Raw genomic sequence first — 22571 nt, forward strand, 5'->3', positions numbered from 1 at the left:
AGTATTACTGTTATATTTTGAAAAAGTTTTTACGTTTTTCTTAAATGTCATTACAACGATAAATTATAAATATAAAAATATATTCCTCTATTAATTATACATTACACGTCAACATCCATTTGAACGTTTGAGGTTTTACGTCTTATTCTTCAAAATGTGTATAACTAAAAGAGAATAACATAATTTAAGTGGTTAACTTATTAGTGTGATGGGCATTTAGAATATGCACAAACTCTTTCAAAATATTGAATTAAAAATGTCTAATAGAAATATTTTATCATATATTTAGATCTTAATTGAACGTCTAAATGAAATTTATCGTAGAATTGTCAATCTATTTAAGCCTAAAATCTATGTATCTTTAAATTATTATAGGAGTATAACACAAATTAATTAACAAAAGATGAAGCCCATAATGTGCCTCACTTATCTTCCTCCATTAAACCAAACAATATATCTGCTTCTGTTTCTGCCAAAAGAAATTGGAGAGTTCAAAAGGCTCTAGGAGAAGTAGATGTTTTTGTCTTGTAGTTATTTGTCTTGGTATATACTTAATTGACTTTTTATACTTTTAATGTTTAGGTCCACAAAAATCACACCCCCTTTATTTCTTTGTTAATATCTAAAAGCTTTTTAGTGCTCATATACTAGTAAAAAACAAAGTTAAAATTAAAAGAATAGTATATAATATATGATTAGTGGACATTACTAGAAACTAGCAAGTGCTTTTAGTGTCTCATGCCTATGGCAGATAGAGGCTTGGATTTCTTTTCTGGATCTTATAATAAAATCCAGTCATATACATATCTTTATACTTCTTTTTCACTGTGCTCTAGATTTACGTACGTTTGACCTATTTTTTTTTACCTAGCTACTATACATTGGAAATAGTTTTGGTTTAATTAACTTTGTATACTACTTCTCCGTTTTATATTTTATATGATGTAGTTTGATTTGGTATCAAGTTTAAGAAAGAAAGAAAGACTTTGAAAACTTTGGGTCTGAAATAAGTGATAGACATTTGTGTGATTACAAATTATTTCATTAAGCTAATATGAAATGTATTATTCTTTTGGAACAGACTAAAAAAAAATGAGTCATATAAATTAAAACAAAAAAATTGTTCGGACGTTAAACAAGGAAACTCTTTTACTATTAGTAGATTAAACAAATGGAGTACTACAAGTTTTAAGTAGTACTAATAAGCAATTGCTTGAAAGCATTAACATGTGACAACCCACAACCTAGTAAAAGGTAAATAAACCTAGAATTCTACGAGCAAAGACTCAAATAATTATCATAAATTTAGAAGATTGTACTCAAAGTCTTAAACAAATGAAAATTGGGTTCCCCAAGAGCCCTATAATAGAGTAATAAATTCATAATCACAGAAAACTAATCATTTTGAAATAATAAAGCCCATCATCACTTATCACTCATCACCATCTAACCCCAAAATCATCATAATTCCATGTTCCACTTTTTCTTAAAATAAAGAATCTTTCCGTTTGTTAAATTATTTATTTTCCGCAGACAAAATCATTACAACTTTTACTGTAAAAACATTAAAAGAAAAAATATGCTATTATTTGTTACTCAATTAACAATGGAGATAATGGTAAAAAAAAAAACAAATTTGAACAATTACTCTTTTTTTTCGTCAGTCGTTAATTGTTTTTCTTGAATTATCACAAGTGCTATTATTATTTTTAATTTCAACTATTATCATTTATATATTTAAAACATACTTAGTTGAGTAGATGATGATAGTTTAGATAAAAATAAGGGATAAGGGTCTGAAAAATACCCTAACTTTGATCGAATTTGTTGTTGCGATACTAAACTTTCATGAGGACCTATTACCTCCCTAGACTATTTAATACCGTATTTTTTATCCTTTGAACTATTTAATAGTGTATTTTAAAGGTATATATGTGTCCACGTGTCCACATTACTATTTATAATTTTGCATTATTTTTTATGTCCACGTGGACAAATATATATGTTTAAAATACGGTATTAAATAGTCTAGGGAGGTAATAGGTCCTCATGAAAGTTTAGCATCGCGACAACAAATTCGACCAAAGTTGAGGTATTTTTCAAACCCTTATCCCTAAAAATAATAATTGATGTTTGATCTAATCCATTTCAATTGTTGTTTTAATATAGATAGTGATAGTTCAAATAGAAAAGACAAACAACTAATGGTTAAAGTGTGAAACTCATAAAAAGATTATAATTCAAATGTGTTTTTAACTCTTAATAGCACCAGTACTAGTAACACTAATAAATATTATTCGTTCCATATTATTTGTCTACCTTTTCTTTTACACATTCTTAAAAAAAATCGTAAATAAAAAAGACATTTTTATTAATATGACCTTTAATGTGTTTTAATACACTAACAATTCAAATCGTAGTCGGTGTTCGTCATTTAATTAAGCACGGCGTGGTCTGCTAGTCGTGTTAAACCATCCAAAAACCTCCGGGTGGTACAAACTAGACTGCTTCTGTAGAAGCAGCTAGTAACCTAACCTTTACGAATTTGTTCAAGGGAGGACCCTCTGATCTATCAATGGAAAGATCTCAATGTGTGGCGTGACAAGAAATCCTGTTTCATTTTCTGATTTCGGGCTCTAAAGCACGAGCATTAAGTTACTTATGGAATCTAAGATCTCTCTCGACACGGAGAACTTCTCGAATGTCATTACCAATGATTACAATTTCATCAATACATACTAAAAGAAATAAACATAATAGTTTTCACGTCGACAGTTAAAAAAGGACAGTTTGGAATTGAAGAAAACTAGTATCCACAGAAGCAGATTTGGCAAATCCATTTCGTGTGGCTTGTTAAAGTCCATAAAGGGATTGATTCAAGCAGCAAACTGAGTTTTCTCCTTGTGGAGAATATCCGTGAGGGAAAGACATGTATACTTTTTTTTTTTTTGAAAATATGTTAAGGCTTAAAAATCATTGAATTAGCTGCCGGAGAAGGAAACTTCAATCTATTTATATGTTTTATCTATTAAGATTAATAAAGGAAGGTTTTTTTAAAATAATTTAATAATACTTTAAAAAGAATTAATTTATGAGTAAAATGAGAAATATTTAATTATTTTTATTTTTAACCTCATAAATAATTTATGATAAATATTTTTAACAATGTAAACGAGTAATATGAAATTGTTGGAGCAACACATTCCCCAAATTTTCATTACGAGCACACATTAGTACACAAATTCAAAACGATTCCCGTGAAAAGCCTAACACACTGACAACTCTCTTTAACACCTCTCTATTTTCTCCTCTTTCTTTGTGTACTCTGTTTTTTCTTCCTTTAAATTACCTCAAAAAGCTTACCTTATTTGTTACTCTCTTTACTCCCTTTTCTTTCTTTCTTTCTTTCTTTGCTTTGCTTTCCTCCACTTTGAATTTAGCACCAGTTTTCAGTATGAGAAATGTCTCTATGTTTTTCTTCATTCTTGGAAGTGTAATCTTTCAGCTTTCTCAAAGTGCAACTGTAATAGTTGATGGAGTTTCACTATGGAAAAATCCAATTGTCCACATTGGTGATTCCATTAGTAAGTAGTCTTCTTTATACTATTATGAACCATTTTGCTGTTTTTGGTACCTTTTTTATTTGACCAAATTTTTTTTCTTCAGTTTTTCAGCATAAGTATGAGTATAATGTGTACATTTTCAAGAATCAGAATGCCTTCAATGTCTGCAATTTCACTCAAGCTACACTTCTTACTAAATCTGATTCCAAGTCTTACACTGTAAGTTCTCTTTCACTTTCTGTTGCTACCATCTGGCTTGAATTTTGAATTTGAAGCTGTGTTTGGACATGCATTTTACTTACATTACAAGTGAAAGTCCAATTTTTGAGAACTTCAAAACATTTAACAAACAAAGCCCAAAATCTATGGTGAAACGTAGCTTCATGTGCGTGATAAAGATTCAACTTTTTGAAAATGCCACTAACTTCTTCTACATATCAAACTTCACATTTGAAATTGAAAAGGGTATTAAGGGAGTTGTTTCAGTTGCTGCATAATTTCAAGAATCAAGCTTGAATTTACTGAGTATTAGTTTTTACGCCAAAGTCTGAAATTTTCTTGTAAATAACTTCAATTCCTTCCAAATTTTCAAGATTCAGGTCTAGAATTCAAAAGGGTGTTCAAAAATCTGCAGAAAGATTCCATCTTTTAAATTTTTTTCTGATGAATTAATTTGCAGTGGCACCCATCAAGGCAGGGTGTTTTTTACTTCTCATTCAACAATGAGTCAAATGCAGCATGTTTACAAGGCCAAAAACTAGCAATTAAGGTATCTTTTCCTACTCCGGCGGCAAGTCCTGCCTCCTCGCCGGCAAAGCCACCGGTGGGAGTTCCACCGGTGATATCCGGCGGCGTTGTGTCATCTTCTCCGGCATATCCATGGCCGTTTCAGCCCCGAGAAGCCACTTCCCCTAGCCCTTCACCAAGTGCTCTGTTCCCGGCAAATGGGCCAATGGTACCGGAAAAAGGAGGTGAAATTCCGTTTATTAACAGTAATCCAGCGGTTCCATTGCCCACTGGTGAAGTAGACTCTGCCACTATCCGCCCTTTGCCAACTTCCGGTTCTAATCACCAGGTAATTCATCAAATTGATATTACTTCCGCATCAATTTATCTGACATGGTTTGATTCATATGATTTATTTTGGGCACATTCAAAAAAAAAAAAAATTGTCTTAGAAATTTAAATTTATTCTGAATAGTTTAATGATTTTTAAAATTCTTGATGTCAAGATATCAAGAATTTGGTTAAAGGTATATGTATATAATAATAGTGAGTCATCATGTCCAAAAAGAAAAAGGTAATAGAAAGCAAAAGGAATAGTGGTAAATTGGTTTAGCATTTTTTTTTTGGGACCAAAGTGCTTAATTTGATTTTTGCGGTCCATATAATATACTACTTTTTAAAGAGGAAATTTTGGACTTTCTTCAGTCTTTTTTTTTAAAAAAAAGGAAAAAATACCTCATATTTTTGGTGTTGGAGACATTTAAACGATGTTCTTCAGTCAGTAGTTCAATACTTTTGCTTAAAGAAAAAAAAAGGAAAAGCCTTGGCGGAGTGACATATCGGAAAAAAAAGAGAGGAAGAAATAGGAACAAAATAATTCGATCAAAAGGAGAGAATTAATTCCAGAAATAACTACTGGTTGACTGCTAACTTCATTTATTACTTTTGACACTTTTTTTTATTTATTAGGAGTATTGTTAACATCTTTATTACTATTTGTTTTTTAAAAAAAAAATAAAAAAATCTCTTAATGACTTTTTCCTTTTTTTTTTGGTTAGTCTATCTTCTTTTTTATTTTTCTATTTTTTTATCTTTTTCTTCTTTTATTTTAAATTAAAATAAATTAGACTATAACAAAAAATAATAGGGAAAATTACGAAAATCACTAATTTATTTAATTAAATCAAATTTACAAAAAAATATGTCTATAATTTATTTATTTGTTGCAAATGTAAACAAAAGTTATATCTAAAATATGACTATTTTTTGTAATTTGTTTTACAAATAAAATTTGTTAAAATAATATAAAAATTCAAATAGCAAAGACTAAACTTAAATTTCTATTTGTTCTTGTTGTAAATTTTTATTTTATTTTTTGAACAAATGAATATGTATGTGTGATATCTTGTCAATATATGATATATACATATACATGTTATAGAGGATTGAATGATATTTTTTATGAAGGAATAACGTTGTAATATATGATACTCTGTTATGAAATGATATATATCTTGCGGTATCACATTTGATTGAGAAGTAACTTTTTCAAGTAATGAACTTGTCTCAACATTTTATATATGTATATATATATATATAATGTGGAAATCATAAATGAGTTCTTTTGAAGGAATGGATCATTCTTATAATACCATATCAGTATATTATATATATCATGTGAGTATCATAGATAATTGATAGTACAATATTTTATTGAAGGAATAAATTTGCCTTCTATAATACCCTGTTAGTATATAGTTTATCATCCGGCATTAGTTAATTGTCATTGAATTTAATGTTACTATATGCTTTAAGGACATTCTAGTGAGTGCTAATTGCCGCTAAAAATACATATTTAGCGGCAATTAAGCTATTGTCTCTAAAGATAATTTTTGGTGTAGTGTAAACCACACTTGAAAAAGAGATTCAAACTAATCTAACTTAAAATTTTAATTGTTTTTAGGATTTTTGAAATTTCAAGAACGAACCCAAAAAAAGAAAAAAGAAAATAGAAAATAGAAAAGATGACAAAAAAGAAGAAAAGAAAGAGGGGAATTTAATTAAAATAACCTAAAAAGGGAATGTAAAAGAGAAGAACAAAAGGGACAAAAGGAGGCTGATGATGGTGGTACTGATTAGATTCATTATTAAGTTTAAATAATTAATTAATTAATTGTTTTTTTTTTTTGTTTTGAAATTTGGAAATGCAGGTGGTGGGGTTTTCAGCAATTCAAAGAAGTGTGTGCTTTGCAATTTTCTTAATGATGCTTTAGACAATGCAAAAAGGAGAGAGAAAGAGAAAAGTTTGAAATGTAAAAAGAGAGATTCCACTCTTGGGATGTAGTTTTGAATCTAAAGTAGCATTAGAAGGGGCTGATTATCATCATGATTAGTACTAATATCATGTGTAATATTGCTATTCTTTGATCCTACTTTGGTATTAGTTTAGTTTTGGCACCTTAATAATTTTACTCCTTCCTATCTTTTGTCATCAAATACTATTCCCTTCGTCTCAAAGTATTTGTCGTAATTATTAAAATCAATTATAATTAAATTATTTGCCATTTTAGATGGGACTTACGGACTAATACCTCTCGGTGCATTTTTAGAGTGCCTAACCTTAAAGCTCATCTCAAAACTCGCATAGGTAAAGAAATGGATCTTGAGTCTAACTCAACCCTAAAAGTTAGCTCAGGAGGAGACAATTGTCCAAGAACTAACTCATATGAGAAGATTGTTCAAGCCCATATGAAGAGATCATCCATATCTTTTAATTTTCATCTGATGTGAAACTCTTCGACACATAAAAAAAACACCTTTAAAACACTGGTATTAATAAGGCCTAACAAGAATATGTTTGAAGATTCAGGATTGCTAGTGAGTGAGCTAAAAGCCCAAGGCCAAATGTTCCAACAATTCAGGTTTTAATGTATAAAGCCCAAGACTAAAAGCTATGATGGCATCTGTTCATTTAATAAGCACATTGTAGTGAGCTAAGGAGATATGTTAAATAGAAGAGGAATTTCCGCATATAGCCACTCAAAAAATAGCCTAATTACGCTCCATAGCTATAGTTTGTTAATTACGATTCGTAGCTACATGTTATAGGGAGGAGAGTGGCTAGCCAGACTGGGAGAGGGAGGAGAGAGGCGAGCGAGAGAGGGCAGAGAGTGGGAGAGAGGTGAATTGTATATGTATATCTGTTAGATAATTGTATATTATACATATGTATTTGTATATTCTGGCTAGAGAGATTGGAAGAGGGAGGAGAGAGGCAAGCGAGATTGGGAGAGATGGAGGAGAGAGACAGGCGAAATTGGGAGAGGGAGGAGAGAGGCGAGCGAGAGAGGACAATAATTTGTATAATTCGCTTCTCGTTCTTATAATTTGCAGGTACGTTTGTATAATTTGCGTGTTTTTGTACAATTGAGTAATATAAAGTCTGGAATTATACAAATATAATAAAACTCGAAATAACGAATTGAATCAAACATAAGCATATGAACTTTAAACAATTATACAAAATATATTATACAAATTACATTATATAAATTATATTATACAAAATTCGAAAACTATACGTTTAGGGTTTTTAAATTGTCTCATATTAATTTTATATATGAACAACTTATTTTCTATCTACCTACCAAACGACTTAGAAGTTATATGAAAATTAACATATAAATAACTTATTTCTTATCCAGCTACCTGACGACTCATTTAAACACACCTTAATAAAAAGTGATACGAAGTGCCCATAATAATGTTATGCTTTTATAGGCTCAATTACAAACTCATAACCACACAACAAATTGAACCTAGTAATCACCAAACTCTCTTTTTACAATCAAATGAAAAAAGTAAAAAAAAAAAAAAACAAGAGTTGCAGAAAATAACAACATTCATGCTATGTTGTTAGCCTTTTAACCTTTTCTTTTCACAGATTGATTCTTATTTCTTAAGAGATGAATGACAAACACAACAAGAGATAATATTAAGGCTGATCCTGCAACAATAGGCACACAAATTTTTGAGCTCTTCTTAGGCACATTGTCATCTTCCTTTTTCCTTGATGTTACACTAGCTTGATCATCTTTATGTTCATCCCTCGAACTCGATGATTCAGGTTCATCATGACCTACAAAATCTCCGCGAGGCTCGTTGCTCTGGATGTTTGAGTCTACATTTGGTATTGATTCATCCTTAACAACGTGTTTTTCGACTACTTCACGTGGTTTTTCTATGCTTTCTAATACATTCTCCACAATTTCTTTCTCCTTTTCTTGATTTTCCTCTGCTTTTGGTTTATCCATATCTTCTTTAAATGTGACCTTTTTAGAAATTTTGTTAGCTACAAATGGCAATTCTTCATGTTCCTTCACTTCAACAAATTCAATTCCAAGAATCCCTTTTACTTTCTTTGGCATTTTAACTGTCAATATGGATTTTTCATCATCAAATTTAGCCTTAATTTTATCCAAGATAACCCCATCTGGAATCTTGAAAGCCTTACTAAATTTTCTAACTTCTACATCTTTTTTGATCAATTTCCACCCTACCATCACAGTTTCTTGAATCGATTTTTCACCCCTTATCGCGATAATAGTCCCTTCTTCATTAATATCAACCTTAATGTTTTCTTGTATATAACCTATATACAGAGTTTTTACATATTAGAAGGAAGTACAAATGAACATGAAAATGGAAATTTTTTTTACTATGTGTATGATGAAGAGAAAAATTGACCTTTCAAATGGACAGTAAGGATGAACATTGTGTCTGTTTCTGTAGACTGGAAAAGAGGGCCAGCTCTGTCTTTTGCAAATTGGAATTCAGTAGAGGAGGATTCATTTGCAACTCTTGTTAGTTTAAGTCCCATTTCCATTTCCATTTTTCGCGGTTTTTCGCTACAAGAACTGTGATTATGCAAGATGAAAGAAAGTTTTTTTTTAAGTCCAAACAATGCAAATGCATATGTATGCTAACATAAACATGAGAGAAAAAGAACATATACTTTGCTTCATGACAAATTATACTTTGATTCAAGGATTATAGCTTGTTATAGATGAAAGTTTGTCTTCTAAGTTTTGTCAAAATTTGATATAAACACGTGAAATTATTGACAACAATAATAACATACTCAGAGTAATTTTACGAGTGGGTTTGTATGGTGTGTCTTGTGGGATAGGCAAGCAAAAAGGAAAAGGCCTTGTCAAATATGTGCTTGCACATTGCCTTCCAATTGGACTTCATTTGTACTACACAATGTAACACTTTTTAAGTTAAGTATTGCATACGATTGATTCGAAATTCTTCTTGCAGCTCAAACTCTATCAATGTTTTACAAGGCACACTTTTTTCAAATAATTTTTACTATAGGTCAAGTGACACTAGCATAAAAAGGCTCCATCAAATATGAATAGGTCCTAGCCTATGTTTAATATCTTCTAATAATATTATTCTACTTTTGTTTAACATCGTACTAATAAGAGTTGGATCCAGAATTTTAAGTTTATGATTTTTAGGTCACAACTTTTTTGTTTACTCGATTCTGAATATACATTTTAAGACATATTGCCCCAATATATTTTCTAAACAAAATATAACATTTGAGCCAAAGCTATTGAGTTCTGTCTAATCCTTAACTTTACAAATCCACAATTAAAATTACTATTAACTTCTTCTAGAAGTTCTCTAATTTAGCATTAGATGTGATTCGAAGTATTATCTACTATAATACAGAAATATTTTGGGTCACAAAGACGAAGTATATCGAAGCAATCACGATATGCAAGCAAAGCTCATGACCTACTTGCAAAGTCTTTAGCTAAATGTTTCAGTTTCAAATTTTCGTTATCTTTAGTAGGAAGTGTTTTTATGTTCAAAATGCAATTTTCTAATGCAATTCGATCTAATCAAGCTACTCTTGTGTCAAGTTAAGATGTCTATATGGTAATCGACAAAGTTAAGATGTATATGTGATTGTTATGAACAATTTTAAGTGACCATCTATATATTTCCGCTTTTATATTATATAAAATCTATTTTCTTGTTTCCAATTAGAAATAGAAGATAAAGATGAAATATAGGGCAATTTGGTGTGTAAAGCATCTCAGAATATACACTAATTGAAACCCTTTTTTTAACTTTGAGTTATCAATTTGAAAATTAGCTCAAATCTTCCTCAAATTGTCTCCAAACAACCCCAAAATTAATATTCAAACCCCATTAAGATGTTTCGAACAAAATTCGATATCATCCAATTAAAATAAATCACAACTACGCTGATCAAAAGATTTCGAACCAAAGTTCAATGGTCTTTAATAATATTTTCAAGTTTCTTTCTTCAAACTTAAGCAATATTTTCAATGTTATATTCATATTTTTTAAGAAGCAAGTTGTAGCGTAGTAGTAGATCTCTGCTCGTATCCTTGGTGGTTGGAGTTGTTAAATTTTAGATTTCATAGTCATATGATTTCAATGCTTTTAAGAGTGGGTGGGGGAGATGAGTTTGACATGATGTCGATAAATGGTAAAGGCTTAATATGATGGCTAATTTCTCATAAAGACACACTAACAATTCTCTTGGCCTTGCACATTTATCCTAAATTGGACATGTAATATAATGTTGCATACTTTCTTAACACCAACTTTTTAATAAAACTTGTGGATACAATAAATTGAAGAATGAAGTGATAGGCCTCCAACTTAAAAAGTTATATAAAAAAATCAATGATAAGACTATAGAGCCATGAGTACTTATGATCCATTAAGTTAGCTTAGACTTGGCTATTGGTTTCCAAATCCATGTGATGTGTTTGTGTTGGATTTAACTGAGTCTTATATGCTCTTGGTCCATCAATCAATTGGGATATGCATGTTCTACTCTAAGCTGATCATAGATCTAGATTAATAACAAAGCCTGTTCGATTAAGCTTTTAAAAAGTTAAAAATATCTATCTTTCGTTTTGCTTCGCTATTTAAATTTTAAATTATGTTGTTGATTGTGAATTGTGATCACTCACTTGTTCTAAGTTTAACTTGTGTATATAAAATAATAAAAATAATTCTGAGGATTAGTTTCAATCAACTTAAAGTTCAAAAATAATCAAGTCATTCCACAATTGTGTGTTTAATCACTTTAAAAAATCTATATATATATATATATATATATAAAGCTGGATAACAAAAGTCTGACGTGGCACCTCTCTTTGGCCAGGATTACCATTTTATTTTTTTTGTCAATTTTTTGAATTTTTTTTAAATTCTTTTGATCTCTAATATCTGCCAAAAGAAGAAAAAAAATATTTAAAATATTTTCTCTATCTCTCCTCATTATTACTACAATTTATTATTTTTATCTCTCTTCACCATTACTATAATTAATTATTTATCCTTAAATTCCTCTTTTTACCTTCCATTTTTATAATTTTCTACAAATCCCGATTTATTTATCCTTTTTATTATTATAATTTAATATTATACTTTTTATTTCTACAATTTTCTAAAAATAAAATATCTTATTTATCTTTCTTTTACTTATTACCATAAACGTTTTATTTACTATAATTAATGATTTTTCCTTAAATTCCTTTTTTAACATTTTTTTAAAATATAATTTTCTAAAAAATCTAATTTATTTATCCTTTTATTATCATAATTTAATATTATACTTTTTATATCTACAACTTTCTTAAAATAAAATATCTTATTTATCTCTCTTTTACTTATTACCATAAACGTTTTTTCCCCATTAAATTTGACTCAATCAATTTCATTTAATTTGTTGCCACACAAATTAGCAGAAAATTAAAAATATTTTTTTATTTCATCCCTAATGCTATTAATTAATTGATTTACGTAAGACCCTTCCTCTTCCTTCTCTCATATCTCTTCCATTTTATTTTTTAAAAAAACTTTTAAAAATAACTTCAATCACATTTATTTTCTATTAATTGAGTTTTACTAATTAATAATTATAATTTCAAATCGGTTACAAACCTTTTTACCTTCCATTCTTCTTTATATTTTCATAAAATTCTCATAATTTTGTAGCTTCTCATTTTTACCAAAAACTCATTTACAAGTTTATTCTTTTTAATTTTACACTTTTTCTTTTGAGTTGCGGAAGCTTGAATTTTCTTGTGACAAGAATGGAGGAAAATGATGTGCTAATTTTTCGAGGAAGCCATGATTTAAAGGTGTATTTGTAACTTCTTTTTCTTTTGTTATCATATTGTTTATGCTCTCTTATTTTTTCTTTTTTCTTGATTTATTGTGATTTTAACCTTTTAAAGACTTCATGTATTCTATTAGAATATTTCAATATGAATCAAGAATCAAGAATTTAGAATACTTGAAAAAAATCATGAGATATTCAATTTCATTTTTCATTTTTCAAAATGAAGTGTATATGGTGATGGACCTTCACTATTCGAAAAATAAGAATAGCATGATGTAGTTCTAATTTAGATTCCTATAATTGCTATTCTTTCTAATGTCATGTTCTAATGACATAATGTAAGTTTTGTAATGTCATGTGCAATTAGTCTAGGGCCTAGGTGATCTTCTTGGAGGATACTGTCTCTCACAATGGAAAGAGAAGTGTGTTGTTTGTAGAGGACTAATTATATAGCACACTGTCGTCATATATGTGAGTATGATTTAATATGTGCAATATTTTTTTATGTTTCCATAATGAAAGCCACAAGGTTCATGTTTTTCTTTTTGTACAGGTGATCATGGCTGCCGCGATTATGGAGATGTATCTGCGTAAGAAATTTTGTTCCAAGCATAAAGACGGAGCATATACAACCTCTTCCGAAAGAGTGTGCCAATTAATTCGCTAGGTCATGTTCTTAATTTCTTGCTATCTTGTTGGAGAAAAGGGATCTTTGAGCAAAGTCCAACACTAAATTATATTATTATTTAAGTCTTTGTAAGATTTTATTTTAATTTTTGAAATTTTAGATCTTATTCTTTTGGAGTTGTTCCCTAATTTAATTAGATGAATAAGTTTTAGTTTCTATCTCTATAAAGCTATATATAATAATTAAAGTTAGGCATAGACAATAAGATGTGCACTTTTCTATGGCCAATAAATCTATTTATCTTTTTTCTTCTTTATTTGAATTTTTTCTTTTCATAGTTTAATTTATTGTTGCAATTTTAAAAAAAAGGCAATGTAAAAGTATGAAGGCAATGAAGAGGTATAAAGGAAAAGAGGATAAGGAAAATAAACATTCACATTTGTTCAATTTGTTAGTCAATAGTCACAATTCACAATATTAAAGACTTCATTTTATCTTTCCTATAATTGATTCTCAATTATAAGAACTTAAATTAATTTGATATTACTTCTAATCTAATAAATTAGCCTACTATGTTGTTATGAGTTTATCAATTTTTTGGCTAACCTTTTCATATTACATTAATGAAATGACACACCCTTTCATATTGTGTTTTGATGAAGGATAAACGAATTTCTACATACTCCATCATTCATCATATTTTTTTATTCAAATACTAAAACAGAATGAACTTGCATTATGTTCAAGTGCAATCATGGCTATCATTACTACTCATAGCAAGGCAAACTTAGATGGGTCGGACATGGGCTTAATTTGTTTGGGTTAATATAGTAAGAGGGTCGGACATGGGTTAAGATAGTTAGAGGATCAAACATGGGTTAAAATTGGATGATATGTTATTTTTAAAGAAAAACGGGTAATTTTACTTGATTTGGAGGTTTTCATCCAATTGAAGGATACAAATAATAAATTTGTAGATGGCGGAGTTATGGATGGTTGCATAGTATAACATAGGGTAAAGTTAGCTATTAAACAAAAGTTGATGAGTATTTTTTACCCTTCTCCTTACAATTAAACCAAAAGATAAAGACAAGATTGGACAATATAATATAGTGGAATATATAATTAATCGGAAAGAAAATTGATTCTAACACATATATCTTAACGCACGCGCGAAGCGCGACCTAGTGAGTGAATAAAGTGAAAAGATTGTGATTTTGGAATTGTGAATAACAATGAAGTATTTACAAGAATATTTTCTATAATAGAAAAAGACTGTCATCATTTATTTATTTTTCCACTCGGTGTTCGGTATCCACATTAAAGCCCAACAAAATTTGAATTCGCACCGGAAAGTCCCACATTGGAGGTAAAGCGCTCCCTAACAAAGGTGACTCCGTACCCAAGAGGGCACCAACCCAAAACCTCATGATTAAGGATGAAAGAATACTTATCATTCTACCACAACCCTTATTGGTAAAGACCGTCATCATTTATTATCATTTTATAGTACTAAAAGAGAGAGAAAACCAACTTTTGGTAATTAAAGGAGATAATAAAAACTGGTTACATACTGGAAGGGGAGGGACCTTTTCTCATTTTGGCCTCTCATATACTTTTTGGTAGGTATAGAAAATGACAATTCATATTTATTGTAAGTTGGTATATATATACTTCTATAAATTAAATCTCATCTCATTTGAGTGAATTATCATATCATTCCCAAGCTGCTTTGATTGATGTATTAGAGAAAATAGTACTATATTATTGACCATTATTTTTATACAAAGTAAATCATTATAATATTGACAAAATGGCGTGTTAATCCTATTTTGATACACCATATTCATTTAAAACAAACGTAACAAACCAAGCAATTAATAAAAATAATATTAGGTGTAACTCTATAATTTATCCTAGTTAATCCTGCTTAGAATTGTTTTTGTTTTCTTTCACATCTGATGTATCTGAAAGAATTTGATAGTATTTTATTAATCCTTCAAATAATTTTATAGAAGGAAGATGAAGATGAAGATGAAGATGAAGGTGAAGGTGAAGGTAGAAGGAGTTGGGTGTTTTAGAAATGGGTTTGGGTTAATGGGTATGATTGTGAATGAAAGTGGGTCTAATTATATGTGGACCAATAAAATAATGCCACATATTTAATTAAAAATATATATTTGCCACATCAGCTTCTGTTAAAGGTAAGGGTAATTTTAAGCTTAAATTTAACTCTAAGGGCATTTTTTTATCCAAATAAGTGGATGAAAGGACATTTTTTATCCAATAGATGGAAGAAAAGTATTTTTGAGCCATTTCCAATACCTTAAGGGCATTTTTGACCCTTTCCCTTCAAAAAATAATGACAAAAACACTTTAATATTAATGGTTCAAAGAGAAAATATCCATTCAAATAATAATGACAAAAACACTTCTTATTAAAAGAGGAAAATATTCAGAGACAAATATATGTAGCCTCTGTAACTCTTTGCTCTAAAAAGGAAGTTAATGTATAAGAAACTTGTGTACAATAGTAATTAGTGAAGAGATATAAAAATGATTTATCGAATTTGCGATTCTGATAAATAATGAAGATAAATAGTGCTATATATATCTATCTTTACATTTCTACCAATTATTAGGTGCAAAGTCAAACCATAAAAATAAAAAAATAAAAACTTCTTCTATATATAATCTATCCTCAACTCCAAAAAAAATTAAATAATTTTTAAAATAGAATTAAAAAACTTCTTATAGCCACAATGCTTTTAGGCAACCCTCAAAAATGAGAAAACTTTACCTACTTGTTTGAATTTTATAAGAATTAATATTGGCCAATATCAAAAGCAATATTATTTTATACTCTAAACAATAGGGGTCTCTAGAGAGGATGTGCCAACGAATTGAAGACCTTTTGGAATTTAATAAAGGATTCAATGATGTCACGTGAAGAAAAATAATATAATATAATATAATGTCAATGGCATGGTTCAATCTATTCCAAATTTTGCAACTTGCAAGTAGCAGTTGAGATGTCCACATGACATTTCCATGCATCTAATTATTTGGCTACTTGGTTAGTAATTATATTTTCTATAATGTTTCTACCTCTTATATAGTTCAAACATTCACTGTTCGAGTGAAATGGTTGAAATTCTTTCACTTTTAAAAATTAGGACGATTCATATCCAATTTTGCTTTGGAAAATATACGACTATACACAATTCTTCAGTGCAATTGGAAGCCCCTCTCTCTTTCTCGATTAGCCTAAACTTAGTTCAATAGAAATTTGAGTGCTGAAAATGAAAATAAATTCTCACAACATGTGTTCATTATGACTACCTCATACATGTGTTATCAATTAATCCCACCATGAGCTAGGATGCATGCACTAGTTGTTGGTATTTCGTGCAAGGTAGTTTGGTTAGGTTTCCAATTTTCTTATACACATACTAACTTTTGTATTCCACTCATTCTTTATTAAATTAAGAAAATAATTAAAGAGAAAAGTGTTGTCAGAAATTGGATGATTTTTCATTCAATTAAGTGTTTCAAAACAATAGAAATCAAACAACAATAATATATTCAATATAATTTTACAAAATAGAGTATGAAGAAGATAGAATATACGCAAATCTTATTCCTATCTCAGAGGTAAAGAGATTGCTTTTGAAATATCGACCGAAAAAGGAGAAACAAAATCTGGGCATTGAGTTCAATGTGGTTAAAACTTAAAATAAAGGAATAATGTCAAAAAGCAATAATTTGGCAGTTACTTCATTTTTGTCCTATATAGATAGAAACCATTAATATAGAACTTCTCCTAGATATTGGAAAAAATGTTGAGGTCCACTTTCTTTGTTGCCTGCCATAATATATATATTCAGCCAGCTAATAAGATGTAACATATATTTATTATATGGCAATTAAAATTTAAAGCACACCTTCAAAGGACTTGTAGATTCATTCAAGGAATGCCTCAAATATCTCTCACCACTTAGTGGCCTCTCATTATCCAATTGGTGGTAGATACTAGTATATTGCATAATGTCAAATCTTCATTTTTGAACTTATTGATGATGTTAACAAACATGCCAGCTATGATCCAGTTCTCAAAATGAGCAATTAGCTGGCAAACAAAAATATCAAAATCTAGAAGGGTTTTAGGGTGTGGGATATGGGGGTTGGGGGAGTTGAGTTCATTTTTTTACCATGTTCTCAATGCTTTGATAAATTAAGCAAACATGTGAGATTGATCAAGTTTTTTTAAGATGCCCCCTTTGTTTGTTTCTGGTGTTTGGATCATATCAACAAACTAACAAGATTTGTTGGAAAAAGTTTCAGTTTTATGCATTATAATGTAGGAAGGTGTGGAGAATACAGATTAGGGTAAAGGATTAATAAGAAGTAGGACATTGTCTTGATGTCCGTTCATATTAGTAGTTAGTATTGCTTATTTCTTCTACTTCACTTTCTGTTATTATCTGTTGTTACTTGTACCTCAATTATCATATCGTTTTGTTGTAGTTTTTGTTCTATTACTATGTATTGTTTTTGTTATTATCTATTATTTCTTGTACTTGAATGTTTTACCTTGAGCCGAAAGTCTATCAAAAACTGTCTCTCTATCTCAGAGGAAGAAATAAGATATGTGTACACTTTACACTTCACAAACAATGAATATGTTATTGTTATTGTAATGTATACAGTTTTTTTTTATAATTAAAGGGTGATTTACTAGAACAAATAATTTTGTATACCAAGTCTGACATTGTTATCTAGACAATAGAATAATAGCCTATTTCAAGCCGCCATTGTTCTTGATCCAAATTACACTATTTTTATGTATTAGAAACTAACATATAAATATATTGACTTAGCACCACAATCTTAGAAACTAATAACTCCATATTAAAGGTAGTTGAACAGCCAAGAACTTAAAAACCTGGATCCAACTGCGTTGATGCTTGATAGCGCGAATTCTTTACATTGTCAATATATATAATTTTGGAAATAATTCCTATATATTTTTTTTAAAATTTTTCATCTGATGTCCAATATCTACATTGAAATTCAGATTCACATCAAAAAGTTTCACATTGAGCTAAAGCGTTCCCTACCAGGTCCAGTTAACTTATGCACATGAGTTAAAACAAAAAATAAGAAAAGAAAGTCATGTTAGTCTTACCTGCCACATTTATTCACATAAGAGAATTAACAAACGTGGCTTCCATAAATAAAAACATTGTCTAAGTCAACAAGAAAACCAGAATTTTGACCAAAATTACATGCTGAAGATTTGTTTAAAATTTTCATGGAAGATGAGAAAATGTAGAAAACAGCAACTCATTGTTAGACACACACAGCTCTAATGTCAGAACAAAAACAAAATTGGGCCAACAAAAGCAACTCCAAAAGTATCAATGTTTTGAAAAAAGGGTTGTCTTTGATTCAAGGATAAAATGAGACTCAATATAAAAATGACCATTCCAGAGGCTGAATGGTCAAGTGATGGACAGAGACAGAACCTTTTGAAAAAAGAAAGAAAATCACTAAAATGTAAACTGAACAGTCATAGTAATAAAATCTCATTTTCTAAGCTTCATAGGAGAAAGTCATAGTAATAAAATGTAAACTTGGCAATATCATTGACATACTTGAAAGAAAATGTCAAACAAGAAGATAGAAACAGAGTGACAATGAATGATTTTAACATCTTCATCTAGAAAAATTCTAATTCAATGGCAACAACAACAACAATAGGACATTGTAATCTCATAAGTGGAGTCCGGGGAGAGTGTTGTGTACGCAGTCTTACCTTTTATCTGTTTATGAAATGTACCAAAATTAATACCAAGATTGCAAGCAACAACAACTAAAAGAAACTGAAAAAGGAAACTCAGTTGAAGAGTTAAAAAGCAAACTTAAGTCATAAGTGATTATACAATCCCAAACAAGATGAATATCACCAAAAATGGATCAAAGATCCACATCTTTTCCTAATTTCTTTACAAATATGAGGTGAAAATACATGATTTTTACCTCTTTAAACTACTTATTTTTCTGGCACCATTAACCATTCTCCGTCATCTTCTCATCTAAAAAAAAGGTCCAAAAAAGAAAAGAACAAAAGGGGAAAATCTATATATCATATTAACCTCATGTTCTAAATATATGGCTTCCCAACAATGCAACATGTTGTTTCACTCATGATTCCCTCGTCCTATAGAGTCGAGGCCTTCAGTCCTGCTCCGAACGATTCTATGGAATACTTCCCTAACCTGGCGCTCTAAAGGGTCTAATCCATTCTTTAGACCATCATAAACAAGCCCAAGTTCATGAACTCTTAGCTTCACTTCTCCATCTTTTTCCTCTGTGATTGGGAAATGAACAGTATCGATCAATTCATTCATGTGGTGAGCGCATTTCTCCATCTCATTAATCTCCTTCAACAATCCACAAGCATTTCTACGATCCCTCTTCTTCGATTCCTCCAAAATCCTTTCGTGGAGGGATAGGATTGGGACAGCCCAAACGAATTGCCTAGTCACATAAAAATGTGTCTGCAGGCCACGGTCCTGGCATGGTATTGCAGCCACAAGTGCCCACATTACAAAGTATAACACATAACTCATTGTGAAAACAGCCAAAGCTAATCCATTGGTAGCAATATTTTCATTATTTTTGGGAGCAACTAAGTTGTTACCAATTGCTTGGAGCTGCCTAGCAGCAGACCAATTCCTAGAAACACTCCATGACAACGATCTAAAATGCCCTAAAGACTTATGATCATTCTGAGTATTGTTTCTCCCAAATGACCTGTTTCTATGGGCAACAGATGTATTAGACTCCTTATCATCAAGCATACCAATTGCGAAATCAATCAAAGCCTTCTTGGCACGACGAAATTGACCTTCACCAACACACCTCTGATTTTCCAATGCACACAGAACAATCTCCAACTGCTTCTGCCACTGTTTTATCTGCTCAATTCCATCCCTTATCGCGTTACAAACATCCAACCCCTTCACACTCCTATCGAAATATTCAGTAACGTATCTGTCCATCGGAGGTTTGTTCAAATTAGCAGCGTTGTTGAATAAAATAGACCTGAATTGTTCCTGGCAACAGAGGAACACATCCAACAGCTTACGGATCCATGGAACCGAAAGCAATTGATCAGAATCAACAGAAGATAATTCATTAAAACGTTCAGCCACTTGCTTCTGAAAAGCTTCAAGTTCTATCTCTTGGCTAGTCGCCTGATGAGCAGCTTCCATGGAATGCACTTGATCTCGGCGCATACTCAAAAGAGATCTCCCAAAGTTTGTGAAAGATGCAGATGCTCCTTGATAATCTGTAACTGGCATTTCTAGATTACTTTTTTTTTTTTCTCACATGAAACAGTCAAAAGAAAATTGAAAATCTGAAATCAACCCACGAATTGTTGAATAGAAATTGGAGAAATGAAGTGAAAAAAACACGAAATTCAGATCAAACCCAAAAAGCTATGAAAAACTTAAATTGGATTTGAGAGTCCCCAAATTATCAACAACCAAATACCAATGAAAAGATTCAAAAAGGGATCAAGAATTGGTGAAGAAAATTGTTGAAAAATTAAGAAGAGAGAATGAAGAATTTGGAGAGGACAAAGTCCACAAAGGCAAAGAAAGAGGATGTTTTTGAGAACCCTAACTGGAGGAAAACGCCCTTATATTGTGCTCCATTTCGACCGCGTATATGGGTTTGTTGGAATTTTATTTTTTTATTTTTTTTTTTAAAAGAAAAAAAAAAGATGAAAGAGAAATTTCAATGATTGTGAAAATTGTAAATTCTCAAAAAGGTACCCCACCAACTTTAAATGAAAATTCAATGAATAAAATTTTTTTAAAAAATATATCTTTGTTAAAAAGAAAAAATGAGATACGATGGATATATCAAATAAAAAAATAAAAAAAGTGAAGAGTAAATTAAAAGTGCTTGGAAGTTGAAAAGTCACCAGTTGAGCTGATTTGGCTTATAAGCATTTGATTTTATAATTAAGCATTTGAGGTACTTTTCATACGCATACATAAATTAAAAAATATTTATAAGTCAATTTGATTGATTTATAAACCTAATTAAATATTCTTTAAACTAGTGTTTGGTTATAAATTTTAAATTAAATATTGGAAATTTATCTTTCAGCATCTATTTAATTATAAAATTTATTTACAATTTGAAAAATTTGATCTTCAAATATTTTGAAATTTTCAAAAATTGTTTCAGACAAGTTGAGTATTAGAAACTTTCACTCACGAAAATTCAAATTTTTTTCCGAGTAACATACATATTTAAAAACAACTTTAAAATCTCAAAATTATTTATGGCCAGAATGAGAGCTAAGTACCATTAATTAGGGAGTAAATAAGGATTTTGATTTAAATTATTTAGGTTAACACGTAGTATCACACGCAAGGGACGCGTATGATGTTCAATTAGATGGGCCAATGTAAGAACGTGTAACATAAATTTTTCAAAAAGAAGAATCTATGATATTGACTTTTATCCATTGTATTTACTTTATTTGTTTGATTTGAGGGTTAAGATTAAATTAAATGTCTAATATGTCCTATTTGTGTGAACGTTTTTGGTCACCTTAGCTGACATAGTCTTGTGAAACATATGATATGATCTAAGATACATAGATAATAGAAATGTAGTTAGGCATACCTTTCATAAAAAAAAATTAAAAAAATGTTGAAAGATGCAGTATCAAAAAAATATATTTAATCTTTAAATTAAATGTCATTTTCTTAAAACGAGAGGAGTATTCTCCCGATTCATTTTAATTGTCATGCTTATTAGTATAAATAACTGATTTAAAAAATTATGACATATTCAGACCATCTCTAACCACACTCTATTTTATTCTCTATTTTCTATATTTAGAGCGTAAAAAATAGAGAATTGGGTCTCCAACCACATTCTAAGAAACGCTATATTCTCTATTTATAGAGAGGTGAATAGTAGTTCTGCAAATTCATCCTCTCTATTTCACTTTTTCATTATTTTAATATTATTTCAATTATTTTGTAATTAAAATATTGTTTTTCATATAAGGCTATTAATTAAATTTCTAATATTTGTAATTCTTTTTAAATGTGGTACAACATTTTAAAAAATATATTATTTAATATATACTACTTTCATCCCGAATTAATAATATTTCAAATATTTTTTTCAATTTTTGTCACTTTAGTGATAATTTGATAGTATTATTATTAATTTTCACTATGAAGAATGCACAAAATTTAAATGATAAGATGAAAATTTTGATTTTAAAATACAATACATAACATAATAATTTAAAGACAATGTAATACATAACATAATATTTTTTAAAATCACAACAATAATTTAGTAATTCGGTAGGTCATTTTCACATTTAACAATATTCAGAAAAAAATTAGTGTATGATCTAGAGAATTAT

The 22571-nt window shown here is 29.8% G+C and overlaps 3 protein-coding genes across 3 annotated transcripts; 1 reads left to right on the forward strand and 2 right to left on the reverse strand.

The window, feature by feature from the left end:
- Nucleotides 1-1606: 1606 nt before the first annotated feature.
- LOC125833853 (uncharacterized) lies at nt 1607-6579 on the forward strand. The gene is made up of 5 exons (XM_049513013.1): nt 1607-1618; nt 3359-3584; nt 3667-3782; nt 4243-4638; nt 6500-6579. The coding sequence occupies exons 1-5, from the start codon at nt 1607-1609 to the stop codon at nt 6560-6562; spliced, it is 813 nt and encodes a 270-aa protein (XP_049368970.1). The 3' UTR covers nt 6563-6579.
- A 1632-nt stretch (nt 6580-8211) lies between these two features.
- Nucleotides 8212-9225, reverse strand: LOC125833976 (uncharacterized). The gene is made up of 2 exons (XM_049513151.1): nt 9036-9225; nt 8212-8940 (listed from the first exon to the last, which is right to left on the reverse strand). The coding sequence occupies exons 1-2, from the start codon at nt 9178-9180 to the stop codon at nt 8213-8215; spliced, it is 873 nt and encodes a 290-aa protein (XP_049369108.1). The 5' UTR covers nt 9181-9225; the 3' UTR covers nt 8212.
- A 9727-nt stretch (nt 9226-18952) lies between these two features.
- Nucleotides 18953-20515, reverse strand: LOC125833957 (protein ROH1). Its single transcript, XM_049513128.1, has one exon. The coding sequence runs from the start codon at nt 20467-20469 to the stop codon at nt 19303-19305; it is 1167 nt and encodes a 388-aa protein (XP_049369085.1). The 5' UTR covers nt 20470-20515; the 3' UTR covers nt 18953-19302.
- Between the last annotated feature and the right edge of the window lie 2056 nt (nt 20516-22571).

This window comes from Solanum verrucosum, unplaced genomic scaffold (genome assembly GCF_900185275.1).
Source record: "Solanum verrucosum unplaced genomic scaffold, falcon-dt-bn FXZP01000108.1, whole genome shotgun sequence".
Taxonomy (NCBI): domain Eukaryota; kingdom Viridiplantae; phylum Streptophyta; class Magnoliopsida; order Solanales; family Solanaceae; genus Solanum; species Solanum verrucosum.